At 44.2% G+C, this 15,707-nt stretch overlaps 1 protein-coding gene across 1 annotated transcript in view; it reads left to right on the forward strand.

The window, feature by feature from the left end:
• LOC129341262 (connector enhancer of kinase suppressor of ras 2-like) overlaps positions 1–15,707 on the forward strand; it is a 531,721-nt gene that overhangs the window by 230,167 nt on the left and 285,847 nt on the right. Inside the window, exon 3 of the mRNA XM_054996377.1 lies at positions 13,328–13,530. Coding sequence (XP_054852352.1) covers positions 13,328–13,530 — 203 coding nt within the window. The remainder of the gene's footprint in view (positions 1–13,327; positions 13,531–15,707) is intronic.

Genomic DNA, 15,707 nt, shown 5'->3' on the forward strand with positions numbered 1-15,707 from the left:
CTCATTCTAGTTCTTTGTTCTTCCACAATAGCTGTTCTGTGATCTATCCTACACTTCAGTCATTCTAGTTCAGCTAGGGCCGTTTCCACACGGCTTACCTTGTTCCGGAAAACAGCAAAATCTCATGCAAAGACGCTGTTATCACATCTTCTCACGTGATAACAGCGTCTTCTCATGCGATTTCGCGCGATAACAGCATCTTCTCGCGCGATTTCTTGCGAGATTTTGCTGTTTTCTAGAACAAGGTTAGCCATGTGGAAATGGCCTAGGATAATTTCTAAAATTAATACCAGAATTAGAGTCTGCGCAGTTTGCTTTGCCTTTCAGATCCTTCCATCGGTTTGCTTCTTTTCTGTCCCTCTGTATTACTACGCATACATAAAACACTACCAAAAAGCAATCTGGATGAGGAATCGGAAAGTTCCAAATGAACTGAAGGAACTGAAAGCTGTGGCAAACTGCGCACTCTCTGTACAAAATTCAGAAATGAAAAAAAAGAACAAAGGAGAACCCCTAATGTAGACTTTGGCAACAGGACCAGGTAGTTCATAACTCCAGAATGTGGGCAGAAATTCAGGTAAGAGGACTTTCGGAAACAAGGTAGCTTACATGTTTTTGCTATCCCGTCCCTCTGACAGAAGGTGTCTCACAGGTCAGGCAACACATCTCTTATTTAGTTTCCCAAGCAACTCCCTTTCCAAAACCTTAAAAGAAGGGGGGGGGGGAAGCAGTTAGGGAAGCTCTTAAACAGCAGCATATTTGACCTACTTTCTACAACCCCCTGGATGCAAGTCATTTGGATTGTTTCTGTTTCATCGCTTTCATAAAAGCCAAAGAACATCTTGTGGTGCTTCTAAACGTACACAGGTATGAAGGGGGCGGGGGGACATGCACATCTCAAATGCCTGCCTGCCTGCCTGCCTGCCTTTACAGTGCTATTTAAACACATGCTTTAAATATCATGAACTTTATATAATGATGAGTGAAGATGTTGGCTTGTCAGCCAGGAGTTTAGTTCTGTTTATTTCCATTCGCCAGTCAGCTCCAACTGTAATGCCCTTTCTTTTCCCTGGTATTTCTCTCAGCTGAATGAAAAGTGTAACGTTCTCGAAATATCAAACTGCAAGGAAGCCAAATGGTAGGAGGGAGAAGGGGACGGATTACTCCTTCAGACTCTTCGTGGACTGACAGCATTTGAGTATAGTTGACCGCAATTTGATTATGAAGATACACAGACCACTAAGGTTTAAAAAGCAGTGAGACCTTCCTAATTATTTCTGCATATTTTCCTTATTCATCCAAAGTTGCCACTGCATGTTTTGGAGATACCCACAAAAGCCGTTTTTTTGAAGAAAGGGATGGACTGTTCTAAATTATTTCCTGTTGTGTCGTAGTTCATATCCTAGTATTATTGACTATTCTTCCCCATGTAAAGGATTTTAAAATTTTTGTGCAAAACAAAACACACACACACACAAATATCTTAGCTCAATGCTGACAAATCTATACATAAGCTTCTATAAAAGGTCTCCAAATATACTAAAATAAGTTCTTATGCAATTGCCGTCTATATGTGATAGGTTGAAATGTTGATAAGTTTATATGGTCCTCTATCCAATGAGTTATGGGAATTGGGCTTTTGTCTTTCCAATGCAATAAAGGATGATTATCTAGTGCTCCCCATGTTCCTGACCCAGAGAATAGTTGAGGCTCAGATGTGGAGTCTCTACCTTGCATGTAGAAGGTCCCTCCCAAGTTCAGTCTCTGACATCTCCAGTTTAAAGGATCAGGTAGAGTGATACAAAAGAGGCGCCAGTCAGGATATACAATACTGGTCTTGCTAGACGGCTGGTTTGACTCACTAAAAGGCAGCTTCGTATATTCATTTGTGCTAGATCAAGCTGTGTTTGTCTGTAGCATTAGAAAGGGGCAAGAGTCCAGTAGCACCTATAAAACTAACAAAATGTGTGGCAGGGTATAAACTTTTGTGAGTCACAGCTCACTTCTTCAGATACATAGTATGAGCTTTTGTGAGTCACAGCTCACTTCTTCAGATACATAGTATGAGCTTTTGTGAGTCACAGCTCACTTCTTCAGCCTTTTTCATTTGTGGTAACGATGGCTCATTCTTACCGGTCTTCACTGTGCAACTGACCAGCAATTGCACAGAGAGCCAGTTTGGTGTAGTGGTTAAGAGGACAAGACTCTAATCTGGAGAACTGAGTTTGATTCCCCACTCCTCCACTTGAAGCCACCTGGGTGATCTTGGGTCAGTCACAGCTTCTCGGAGCCCTCTCAGCCCCCCACCCTCCTCACAGGGTGATTGTTGTGGGGATAATAATAACATACTTTGTAAACCGCTCTGAGTGGGTGTTAAGTCATGCTGAAGGGCGGTATATAAATTAAATGTTGTTGTTGTTGTTGTTGTGCATGTATCCTGTAACTTCCCCATTCTATGAAATTGCCTTAATTGTGCAGCTATTTATGGAAAACATTTCTATTTTCTTTGCAGTTCTGTGATCATTCTCCAGAAACCTGCTACCTTTTGGGGGGATACTTGCAGTTTTTCCTACAGGAAACCAAAATTGCAGAAATATCTGCTGTGTATCTGAATAAGGGTGTTTGTTTGCTGTTCCTGTGAATTATTCTCTAATGGATCAGCAAAGCTGCCTCTTGTGAATTTATGATATCCAGTTTTATTTATTAATTGTCTTTTTATCCTGCTCCTCCTCTGAGGAGCTCAGGATGCCACGCAGGGCTCTCCCCTCTCCTGCAGTTTATCAGTCCTGTAAGGCAGGCTAGGCTGGGAGGGAGCAACCGGCCCAAGGTCTCAGAGCGAGCAATCATGGCAGAGTGGGGATTCCAACTGCGGTCTTCCAGCTCCTAATCTGACATTTTAACCACTATGCCCCATCTGCATGGATAAATCTTGGAAGTCCCTGTTCATAGGAAAAAACAATATCCACTAGTGATGTAATAGATTGGGGGACAGCAGCCATTTTCTCAATTATCTGGTCACAGTGTTTTGATAATACAGAAGAAATCGTTCAAGAAATCGTTCTTCTAGAATATCCTCTGGCAATCAGGAATAGTTTTATTGGAGGAATAAATAACACGTTCAATAATGAACATGATCAGCTATCTTCCTCTGCTGCAAAGAACCAGATGCTGTCCCACCTTCTCACTTGCTCTTTCGTGTTTGACAACCATCTCCACTTGGGGAAAGATAAACAAAAATATCTATCTCCAGCTGCAAAGCCCCAGAGTCGCTTGGTCCTGTCATTTTGCTGATGGAAGGGGACAATTCTATACAAAACAAACTGGTGCGTGTTATGTGAGACGAAGACCTTGGCCAGTTCACATATTGGAATGGGAAGCTCCTCAAAGAAATGAGGGAGGGACACACTAGAATGTGATTGTGTAATATTGAAATGACAACATGCATAACTGTAGTGAGGTGCTATATGCCAAAGTGAAAGACAGAGCCTAAGGGCCAAACTAGACATGACGTTGTCCTCATGGTGGCCACGAGGTCACTGCCACCATTTTACACTCATTAAAAAATGCCATGAGGGCCCAATCCTGATTGTGCCTACAGCACAGCATTCTTGTTCCCCCCTGCACCTTTTCAAGTCATAAAACATCTGTGGGGGGTATGCAGCCATTTCAGCACTGGATAATGTGGTAGGCAGGGGGACAAGAGCACATCAGCTTGCCACATATTTTTAAATAACTTTAAAATAGTGGCAGTGACTTCTTGGCTGTCATGAGGACACCATAACATCCAGGTTGGCCCTGAAAGGCTAGACAGCAGCCATGCCAAGAAGGAATGAGCAGCAAATTTTAAATCTGTATACAACTGTCCTAACTGAACTGCAGTGCAGAAGTGTCCTTAGGTCAACTCTTACAGGGCTGGATTCTAAAAGCTGTGAACAAAGGAGGGGAGTTAACTCTATTCCATGTTTATTTATTTTATTTTTATCATTCCCTTCCTCCAAAGAGTTTAGGTTGGTGGAAAATGTTCCCTTAGCGCCATTACCATCCTGTGAAATCAGTTAAGCTGAGAGGCAGTAATTCTCCCACAGTCACCCAGCAAGCTTGACAACAGAAGTGAGGATTTGAACCTGGGTTGTTCCAATTATAGGCAGACACCCTCTAACCACTACACCACTGTGGGTTGCTCAATTGTGCTTTCAGTGTTGATAAATAGTGTTTTGGGTGATGCTCATATTTGGCTTACATAAGAGGTTGTGCCACCTTTCACATATGTGGAAGAACATCTCTGGATTGAGTTTTGGTTTTCTCATACAACACTCTAGCAAGGCATTGTAATTGTCTTTGTGTGCAGAAAGGTTCCTGCCTGGTGTGTGCAGAAGTGCATCTGTGAATCCAACCCATATTATTTTTTTCTGTGCATGCAACCAATACTTAATCTCCTTGAGTGCATACTCAAGAGGAATCATGTTGCAAGAATCGATCTCTAACCTCCTAGTAAGTTTTATGCTTGAGACCCAAACTTTCCCATATTTGGGAGAGGAGGGTCTGTGATTGTATTCCCTGATGGTTTTCATGATTGTCCTGTATTTTAGCTTCTATTACAAGGCAATCAGTAGCTATAAATTTGGGAGTCTCTGTGTGCATGTGTGTGAGTGAGAGAATGAAAAGAAGGAATGCTGAAAGAGTTAATCTTCTTCCCCCAGCTTAGCTGCTGTGATGGAATGTAATTTAAAGAAAGGTTTTGCACTCAGATATGGAAGAGAAGGAGTTAATAACTGCCTGGAATGAGAGCTTGATTCACAGGCTGCTCCTCCTTCTCTCTGGCTATCAGAATCAGCTGACAGGATTTTTTGAGTTGGGAGTTTGGAGCTGAGTGTCTCAGACAGTCTGACAAGAAGGGTCAGATGAGTACCCCTCTGAAGTGAGGGAAAGAAAACATTTGCCCCAACTGTAATAACATTGTCTTAGGGAAGACTTTAGTTAAAGGTTCCGAGTATAAAAGTCAGCACAAGTTCAAACCCACTTACACAGCCAAGATAGAACTGGGAGTGTGTTTTAGGCAGAGTGAGTGGGTAGTGAGTGGAGATTCCCATTGAACCAAGTGAATAGGGTTATATCTTCTTAGGTGAACAAGAATAATTTCTGCCCTGTGTCTAGAAGAGGTTTGGTTCTAACAGGACCAGATTGATGGGGGGCAGGGGGGGTAATCTGCCCCTGGCTCCACCAAAGAGGGGGCGCCGGGCGCAGGTGCCAGCCGCTGGGAACGTGCCAGTGGCAGCACGGGCAGCTGAGCAGCCGCCCGCACCATTCACCTGCCCTGCAGGACAAGGAATGTGCAGCAAGCCGTCCACCCCATCAGCAAGGCAGGCAAATGGCACGGGCGGCCTCCCAGCCGCCCGTGCTGCTGCCGCTGTGCTGGCAGCATGCACCGCCCCTGTATGATGACATCACAGAAGTGACATCATCATGCAACGCCAGGAGCGCATGCAGGAGGCCGGACTTGGATTGCCCTGGCCACCAGCAACTCTAGATCCGGCCCTGGGTTCTAAGGAGGACCCCAGGTCTGTTGCAAAGGGAAAACAGTGTTGAACTATTGTCTGGAAATCTAAGTTTAAAAAGGGAACTTTGTGAAGAAACATTGTTCCTGAAACCAAAGTATTGAACTAAACACGTCTCATTAATAAGATCATAGAAACTAAGCTTAAAGGAAAAATTTTGCCTGAAACTTAAAGTGTTCTGTTCTACCAGCAAGTTTTACATCAGCATGTTTATTCTGTGACTGCCCTTATTCTATCCCTGCCTATACAATTTAGTTTCTGTTTCTTTTGAATATTATTCAGCCTCCAGTGCCATTTCATATACAGAAGAAGAGGGCTCTTGTTTTTCCCCCATCAAGTTTCTGGGCTGGGCTAAGAAGCCAAAAATATAACTATTTATCAGAGTGGGATGCAGAAAGGACTTTAAAACCACAAGAGACACAGTACTTGAGGTGGTTGAACCAAAGCAGGCAAACCTGGATTTTGGTGGGAAAATCTGCCTCAGAGTGGGGGAAATGAAGAGAGTTTGTCATAGCTGCTCTGATAAAAATTGAAGCCTTCATCCTGCTACTTTGAAGTAAAAATAAAAACATCAGGAGATTTTATCCTGGATCTTCCACATCTCCTGTTTTTTGGCCCAGAGTGGCATTATGGACCTGGACCTTTCATGTTCAAACCTACCACCCTCTACTCTAGCCACTACACCATACTAGAACTCTTATTTATATACTTCATTTCTACCCTGCCTTTTCCCCCAATGGAGATCCAAAGTGGCTTATATCATTCTCTCCTCCTTTTTATAGTCCACCTTTCTCACTGAGACTCAAGGTGGATTACAAACACAATGAACTATTCAGTTGATAAGCCAATTGAAAAATAGGATAACATTTGAATTATAACAATATTTATATCTAATACCTAGTAAAACAAAGCTATTGAGTCAATCAGTAAGTAGATAAAAACATTTGAGTCTAATGGCCAAAAATAACATAATGTATTGGGGCTGGGATGGAAGGAAAACACAATATATCTAATGGAGGTCACCTCCCAAGTTGATCCATTACATCGCTGCTCACAGCTCCACTCCTCTACAAGAATGCCCTCCTGTTTTGCCCATTTTGAGAAAGGATAGATGCATGGGGACCTTCCTATAAGTCACAGGCAGACCATTCCATAATGTGGGAGCCACCACAGAGGTGCGCGAGTGAGCAGTTGCCCATTCTACCTGTTTGCAGAGGGGTATCTTTAGCAGGCTTTGCTCTGATGGGTGAAGCCGTTGCCATTGAACGCAACCAGCGAGGCAGTCCTGCAGGCACATGAATCCTATGCTAATATGGACTTTGTAGGGGGCAGAATACTTAGCCGAGGCCAATACTTGATCAGTAACTAATGGAGTATCTGCAGAGTGGCACTGGCATGCAGATTCCTCTGAGCACCTGATAGTAGCCAGACCACTGTGTTCTGTACCAACTGGAGTTTCTGAGTTGTCTTTAAGGGCAGACCCATGTGGAGTGCATTCAAATCATCCAGTCTCAAGTTAATAGCATGGATCCATGTATCCGCCAAGTCACAGTAGGGGGTCAAAGCAGGGAGAACACCTTTTTTTTTGCAATCACTTCAACTCGCATCTCCAACAATAAAGCTGGATCCAGAATCACCCCTAAGCTCTTTACTGAATTAGTGAGAGACAATTGGACCCCCTCCAAAGTGGGAAGCTTTGGGTGCTTCTGGGACTTGGCCTTCCCCATCAACATTAACTCCATCTTGTCAGGACTGAGTTTCAGCTTGTTTACCCTTAGCCATTCAACTACTGCAGTCAGGCATTGGTTCAGAGACTCTATATAAATGTAGAGCTGGTTGTCCTCAACTTACAGATGACCCCTATTCCAAAACCACTAATGATTTCTTTTATTTAACATAATGACAGGATGGCAGTCCGTACCTACTTTGTGTAATGGTTTGTGTTGGCTCTGTCCCTACTAAAATCAACATTGAAGGGAAAGAGTGCTGGGAGGGTTACCGTTTGTGTGGAGGGGAGGTGGGTGGAAGAGACAGAGCATTACTACTTTCATTTTACTTAATCATCCAGGAAGTTGAGATTCCTGCTTTGGTTTACGACTTTTATAAATGCTTCCTCTGAGCAGTTTGATTCTTAAAAGATGTCAGAATGTTCTTCCTGGTAGGAAATGACCCGTTTTTTTCCATATTACAGGTCATAAACAAAAATATAAAAGCCATGGTGTTCATTTTTAGATATCTTTTTTTTAAAAAAAGAAGGTTCGTATTACTGTATAAAAAATTCTGAGCTGCAGAAAAAATGATATTTTGTGTAAGTGCCTGCCCTTTTGTTGTGAATAATCCTACTCTCTGCTTAAATGGCAAAAAGTGAAGATATGCACACCTGGCCCATGAAACATAAGTATAACACGGTCGTTAAAGAGCAGAAGCACTTCAGACGGATATTGTGGAGATCGTGGGCTTTTCTCGTTCCTGTACTGTGGGGGTTATGCTGTATTCCATCTCAATAATAGCAGGAGGCTCTCTGCTCCCAGGATTAAACAGGTGGTTGGCCTGACCCATCATGACTCCCAATTACAGTTGTTCATGGCCACCAAGCCCACCCCATATACAAGGAGACTTGCAACAAGAAGGAAAGACTCTACAGGGTCTTTATCAGCAACCTGCTTTGAATCAGTTCATGGTATCATCTTCCTTGTCGGGAGAGGCAGTTGGGGACAGTTGATGCCCTTTGGATGCAGGTGTCCTTTGGGGGGAGAGAGGGAGCTTTCCTTGTCTTTCAGGAGTAGGTGCTGATTTTTTGGGAAGATACCACACGGGGGCCGTTTCCCCATGTCTTAAAAATAGCGCCCCGCTTGCAGAATGCTGGCGGCTTTTTCGCGCAATTTCTGACATCAGCCGGATGCAGGAATCACCACTGCTTGCATCCAGGTAATGTCAGAAATTGCGCCAGCGTTCTGCAAGTGGGGCACTATTTTTAAGATGTGGGGAAACGGTGAGGGTTGTATCATTTAAATGATACATCATCCATGCAGGAGCCACTTGCAGAAAACTGGCTCCATGGACAGTAAATTTTAAAGAGCCTCAGAGAAATAATCAGGTGTGGCCTGAAACTATGGCTCATTGACTTACCGGGGGGGGCCTGGGTTGAGGGCTCTGGTGGGGACAGAGCATGGTGGCCACCATGTTTGCAGGCTCGCCTGGCTTCCTTGGGGTGAGCTTGCAGCCAATGAATTCAAATTACCCAGCCAGCCTATGAGGAGTGGCTGGGGGAGTGGGCTCTGGGGGCAGGCCCTGGCTCCGGACCTGAGAAGCGCAGTTTCCCCTCAGGTCCAGCAGTTGGGTATATAAGCGGCTGCTGGCCTGCCTCTTCCCTCTCTCTCATTGCGTGGCCAAAGAAATCCCTCCCACTCTCGTCTCAATTGGGGGGCAGTGTTTTGCATGTATTTTCTGTTTATTTTCTGTCATTTTCTGTAGAGTGATTTGCCGTGGAGATCGGATCCCTTTTGGGGGAGGTGGGGCCTGTGTGCCCAGTCTCCCCATTAAGGGGATTCCCTTAAGGAATCTTGGGAGTGAGTATCGGGGGGCATGCCCAGCTCGGGGGCTGCCGGGCATACTCACTCCCAAGTGGCAGGGAAATCACACTGAGGTGTACACCCAGGTGATCTCCCCTCATTGTCACTCCTTGCCCCCCCCCCTCAGCTGCAGTCAGAGGGGGCCTGAGGTCATTGGCTGGCAGGCGGATCAGCCGGTGTTCAAGATCTGACCCACATGCATCGCCAATGCTCCTATTACCATTAGCTAATAAAGTTGTGGCCAATTTTTTATCCAGCCAATGGTGTGTGTGTGGTTTTGTCACCGTGACTTCCTCCCTTTGGTCCCGTCTGTATGTTTTTAACATACCTACAAGTTCTATGCCTTGTTAACATAACAGGTGAGAATGCGATGCTTGCCTCCTGGCCAAAACTGACAAAAGAGTCCCGTTTTATCCAGCGCTTGGGAATTGACTGGCTGAGAGGAGCGAATACATGGCTTATTTGAATTGCAGCAGCCAGAGGTGGTTTTGTTTTTCTGTACCTGATAGTGATAATGGCCTTTCTTGATAGGAAGTTGGCATGCTCCCAGGGTGTCCAGAGGGGGGATGAATTATGGGCAGACATGGTGGCTTGCCTTGTTAGCACGGAAAGGGGGGGAGCAGGACTCTGGAAAACAAGTTTCATGAGCTGACTAGGAGGCCAAGTGTGGCCGGAGCGCCTTGTGTGTTGCTGTCACGTCTGATTCAAACTCCCCCTGCCTCCCCGTCTACATTGCTTTAAATGAATTGCTGCCCTGCACAGCTGGAGAGGGAACAACTGTGATTGATTCACTTATTTAAGAAATTTCTGGGCTGCTCCATCCAAGTCCCGCTTGCGGTGGCTTACAATTAAAAAAATAAAATAAAAATATAAAAACAACCAGCTGTTATCAATAAGCCCAGGAGCATAAACGCATCTTGAACCATGTGTAAAGGTGGGATATAAATAAAGACACATCATAAAGCTATCCATAAAACAGACCTCAGACCAGAAGCAGACCATTAAAAAAAAAGCTGGAAAGATAAAACCCCTAATTAAAAGCCTGGGTACCTTTTGGCTTGGCACCTGAAAGGCAGTCAAGTAGATACCAGGGGGAAGGCATTCCAAAGGCAAGGTGCAACTAAAGTAAATGCCCTGCCCCAGGTGCCACCTGCCTTACCTGTGAAGGTGGGTGCACAGAGAGCAGAGCTTAGGAAGCAGATCTTAACTGGCAGGGAGGCTGGCCAGCATGGGAAGAGAGAAAGACTTCCATGTACACATGCTTAAGGCATTCACTAGTCCACGGCTATTTAACCTGGGCTCCCCTTCCTCTTGAAAGTCAGGGCTTTTTTTCAGCAGGAATGCAGTGGAATAGAGTTCCGGAACCTCTTAAAAATGGTCACATGGCCGGTGGCCCCGCCCCCTGATCTCCTGACAGAGGGGAGTTTACATTGCCCTCCATGCTGCCAAGTGGTGCGGAGGGCAATCTAAACTCCCCTCTGTCTGGAGATCAGGGGGCGGGGCCACCGGCCATGTGACCATTTTCGCCGAGGGCAATTAAAACTTTGAAAAACTCCCCCCTTGTTCCAGCTGACCCAAAGTGACATCGTTGTGCAGTCTTGAGTTCCACCACCTCTTTTCCCAGAAAAAAAGCCCTGCTGAAAGTGATTGATTTCTGAGTACATAGAGAAAATAACCCTTGGTTTACAGCTCGAGATCCTTTCCAAGAAAAAGCCTCTGCTCATCTTATTTTTCTGTGTCTCATTGCCCACAAGTGCTTCATGGCTGGAGAGACCATCAGTCAGACAATGAGTATGAACATCTACTGTGAAGACATGAATTGACTGAGTCTATCTTTTATTATTCTGATATGAGATTGGATTGTCCTTTTCTAGGGACAATCCAATATGCAGCTGTGTACCGTTGAGGCATTCATCGGTAAAAAAAACCTTGTACTGGAGGGTTACAGAAGGGGAAGACACTGTGTTGTCTGAATTTTGTGCTGTTTACATTCCTCTTGAACCATCCTATTAATTTGTGATTTGCCTTCAGTGTCAGGGGAAATATCAGTAATTGTCCTCATGAGGCTGTTTTCACACACCTTGGATAATGCACTTTGAAAACATTTGAGTGATTGTTTGCAAGTGGATATTCCTAAATTTAGAGGAGTTGGGAAGTTTAGGCTTGGGGTGTTGATATAAAAATACTGGAGTGGCAATTGATGGGGCTTCTAAAATTAAAACGCATAGGGGAGATATTGGAGTTAAGGTCTCTGGGATTAATGTAACTTGTTACATTTATATGTTATATGGTGGTGGTGATGGAAAGTGCCGTCAAATCATAGCTGACTTATAGCGACCCCTGCTGGAGTTTTCAAGGCAAGGTGGTTGCCATTGCCTGCCTCTGGGTAGCAACCCTGGACTTCCTTGGTGGGCTCCCATCCTAGTACTAACCAGGGTGGACCCTGCATAGCTTCTAAGATGCAGCAAGTTATACATACACACATATTATAGAGGGGAAATGGGAAATGAGGACAATTGTCCTATCATGGTGGCTTGAGCATGGTGCAGGTTGGACAATACTGGCGACAGCTAGAATTGTGTGGGATGGACAGGAGAAGAGCCAGCAGAATAGATCAGCAGTTGGTCAGCTGTATGGATGACTGGAATGAGTGGGTATCAGCACAGGAAGTTTGCAGAACCATGGATAGCTCCAAGGCATGCAACTGACTCCAATATCTTATATCTTGGTGCGGCCTCAAAGGCCCACCCTTTCCTGCTGCGGAATGGATTCTTAAAAGGTACCTGTTTTCAGGCTTGGAGCCTGGCACTACTCCAGCTTTCTGTGTTTCCTGGCAGAGGCTGTTTTTTTTTTTTTTGCCATCTCAGGTTAGGCAGGCTGGATTAACCTAACATCCTGTGCAGCTCGAGGAGATGCCCCACAGAGAAGTCAGTCTATCTGTTCGAGTGGTCCGTGCTGCTGAGCCTTTGGTCTGGTACTATGTTTTTCTTGGCCTGCTGTTTCCTGAGCTGAGTTGCAGGTGTCCAAGGGCCATATGAAGACTCTATTTGGTCTCTTCTTCCAAGTTGGTATTGGGGTCTGTATTGGGGGCCAGACAGGATCTCTCCTCACTTCATGTCCAATTTGTCAGATGCCCTGCCATCATGACATTAAGACAGCAAGCACTGGGCATGAAAAAATGGTTTCATTTCTGTAAAGCTATTAACAGTCTGTGGTGCTTCAGGGTATATACTTAAAAATCTATCCATATAAAGACAAGTGTCCTGACTGACTCATCAATGCCCAGCCCAAACTCCTGGACCTAGAAATAGGAAATTTGGGGAGAACATTCCTTTCATTATATAAATACCCACTAAAAAGGAATTTTAAGAAATACGCCCCTAAGGGAGTAAAAAGGGGTAAAATGTGTTTCCCCAAAGGGATCCAGCTTCCTTGTGTTGCTGACAGGCTGCTGCCTGCTTGTGCCCTGCCCACTACCAGCTCAGCCACTCTTCCCTGATTGGGCCAGCCTTTCAAGATTATTTGCATATGCAGGCTGATTGGGGCTCACAACATTCCACACCTCATCCCCCCCTCCCCAAGACAGTTGGAACACAGAGGTCATTTGCGTATGCGGCCTGATTGGTCCTCACCCCCCACATTCTAAACAATATGCAGTTGCTGTTGAGAGTCATTGAATGTGTCCTGAGGTAAAATGCACCTCCCAGTCTTCTCCTAAAAGTTCACTAGAGTTGCCAATCTCCCCGTGGGGCCTGGCTTTCCTGTGGGGCTGTCAGACTCTTGCCTGCTTGCACCCCGCTCTCTCTGATTGGTCAAGCTGTGGAACTCAGTGTTGTGAGGTAAAAATCAGGTAAAGGAAACTACAGATAGTTGAAGAAAAACTATACAAGACTCCTGAATAGGGATAACATGCTTCGCTTTATTCAAACACCTTTGTGAAGCTTGGGTACTATGCTATTATACTACAAAACCAACTAAAACACACACACACACACACACACCAAAAAATGTTACAGACCCATAAGTATTATAACTGGATTTAAAGTAGTTAAATACTGTAGCAAAGCACGGGTATCAAGGTAGTCCATAAATAAATTTGGGTTTTGTGGGTCGTGGGATGAAATCAAAGCAGGTTTTAAAGGTTTGCCGTTGTTTGGGTTCCTGCTTGAAAACTGTACCAGACTTCTTGTTTGCTTTCAGAACTATGGACTGGAGACAGAGAACCTGCGCACACTCTCTCACAAGCTGAACGCCTCGGCCAAAAACCTTCAGAACTTCATAACGGGTAGAAGGAGGAGTGGCCATTATGATGGCAGGGCCTCCCGAAGACTGCCAAATGATTTTCTTACCTCTGTGGTTGACTTGATTGGTGCTGCCAAGAACTTGCTTGCCTGGCTAGACAGGTAATTTAGTTTTGAACCTTTCTGAGATATTAAATTTTGGTCTTCCTACAACATTCAGTTTCAGTGTTGTAAATTTGTGCTCGAGTGAGGTCACAGTGAACAAGGGGATACCATTACTTCCTTGGCTGCTGTTTCCTTCTGTGCTACCTTTCCCTATTCAACTGCCATGTCTTCTCCTGTTCTGAGTTAGTCACATCATGGGTACCTTCACCCAAAAGAGGACTACATTGAGAATTGAGAATGGGATGCTGTCATAGTGCTATATAATGATGATACAGGGTGCCCCAGCAAATAAAAGCACAACCAATTAGATTTATACTTGGTAACATGGCCAAATGTGAAGGCAATGTCTTTTTTGCAGAGTGCTGAAAAGTTTTTTTTCTTCTTGCATTGCCCCCCCAAAAATGTTTGCCGAAATCAGGGATGTAGTGTTGGTTCCACCCTCCTGTGATGAATTCAGACCTCGCTGAAGTGGATAGATTTGCATGTCACGGAAAGGTGACTCTGAGGGGACAGTCTTATCTGTTCTTCACTGGTGTTGATAAGCAGTAATTGAGCACAGACCGCTGAATGGTCATTTATCAAATTGGAAAACAAGTTTTTTCCTCGGTTAGGGCTGATATAAATTTTAGGCTGTGTTTTTCATTCCTGACCCTGTCTCTTACAACCATAAAGAGTTTTGCAAGCTTAAAGGACTTTCAAGCTTAAGCACTGTTTAGGCCTGTACTGGGGATAAGTCATCAAGGTGCCTGGCATAGATCTTTGCCAGCCATAGTGACTGAGATTCTGAATCCGAAAGTGGTAAAGTGGATTGTACCACTTTGGCTGTAAGTAAAGGATGCTCTTTTTGAATTCCCTGCTGTGTTAAAAAAGACCTTGCAAATAAAGAAAGCAAGCTAATCTATTAGGGACAGGGCCTACGGCTTGGTGAAGCAAGTTTCAGCCACAGCCACAGCATTTCCAGGACGAAATAACCTGTCCCCAGAATCTTCCTAGATGAAAATATTTATCCACAGTACCTCCGCAATGTTTGTTAGGTGTGTTACAAGTGTTGTAAGATGGAGCTCAGAGAATAAAGTGTTCACCATCATTGCTGGAACTCCTCTGGCTTTAACAATATCCTCCGTTGTTATTCTCTAGCAGATGACTTTCACGCTGTCCCCTTGCCCTATCTCAATATATGAGACTGGATCTTTAAGATAGATGCTACATTGAATAGAAGTACAACTCTCTGTTACAAATATTCTCCCTGGTTCAAGTTGTTCAAGAAGAACCATGGCAGAGCCTCTTATTTGACCAAAATCACCTTTCCTAGTCTCTGAATGGCTTTAACCTCTAAGGTTTCAAACCATGCCCTCAGCCGTACTAGACAGTCATTACACACAAATACCAATTGATGCTCATTTCTGTATGTGTGGAGCATCAATCCCTAAAGACATTCCATACTGCATTTTGTTCTGCTCTTTTTTATACAGAGCCCAGAAATAAATTCTTTAGTGAAATCTTTTAACACAGAGATTTTTCCCCTAGGGTGGAAAAATTACCACCCCCCTTCTTTCCAACCTGGATCTACATATTTCTTATAGAATAGCACAGTTTGCCCTGGCAGCTAAGAAAATCAGGGCTCGGGCTGTGCTTAATGGTTGAGACTCCTGCATCTATGTATAAAGAAGGGGCTTGTGTGTTTTAATGTATTTTATGTGGTTTTTTAACATCATAGTTTTATCATTTAGTGTTTTTGTTTTGCTTGTGTTTTATTTGCTTGATTGTTATGGCCTTTGGCTGCATGCAATAAATATTCTGGTTCTGAAAGGATCAGGTAGTAGATATGAAAGACCCAAGTCTGAGACACTGGAATGCTGCTGCCACTCAGAGTAGATAAGACTGAGCTCGATAGATCACTGGTCTGACATAGAGTGATTCTGCACACATTGGATAATGCACTTCCAATCGTCTTTATAGATCATTTGGAATGGATTTTTTCACGTGCGGAACAAAAAATCCACCTCAAACGATTGATAAAGTGCATTGAAAGTGGATTATCCAACGTGCGCGGAATCAGCCATAGCCACACCTTTATGTGTTTGTGTGATATAAGTTAAACTGGCTAGTTCTCTACTATTCATTTGTTTACTGACAGTATTTCTATCCTGCCTCTCAGTGATGTTCTCATGGAA

This window comes from Eublepharis macularius, chromosome 13, assembly GCF_028583425.1.
Source record: "Eublepharis macularius isolate TG4126 chromosome 13, MPM_Emac_v1.0, whole genome shotgun sequence".
In the NCBI taxonomy this organism is placed as follows: domain Eukaryota; kingdom Metazoa; phylum Chordata; class Lepidosauria; order Squamata; family Eublepharidae; genus Eublepharis; species Eublepharis macularius.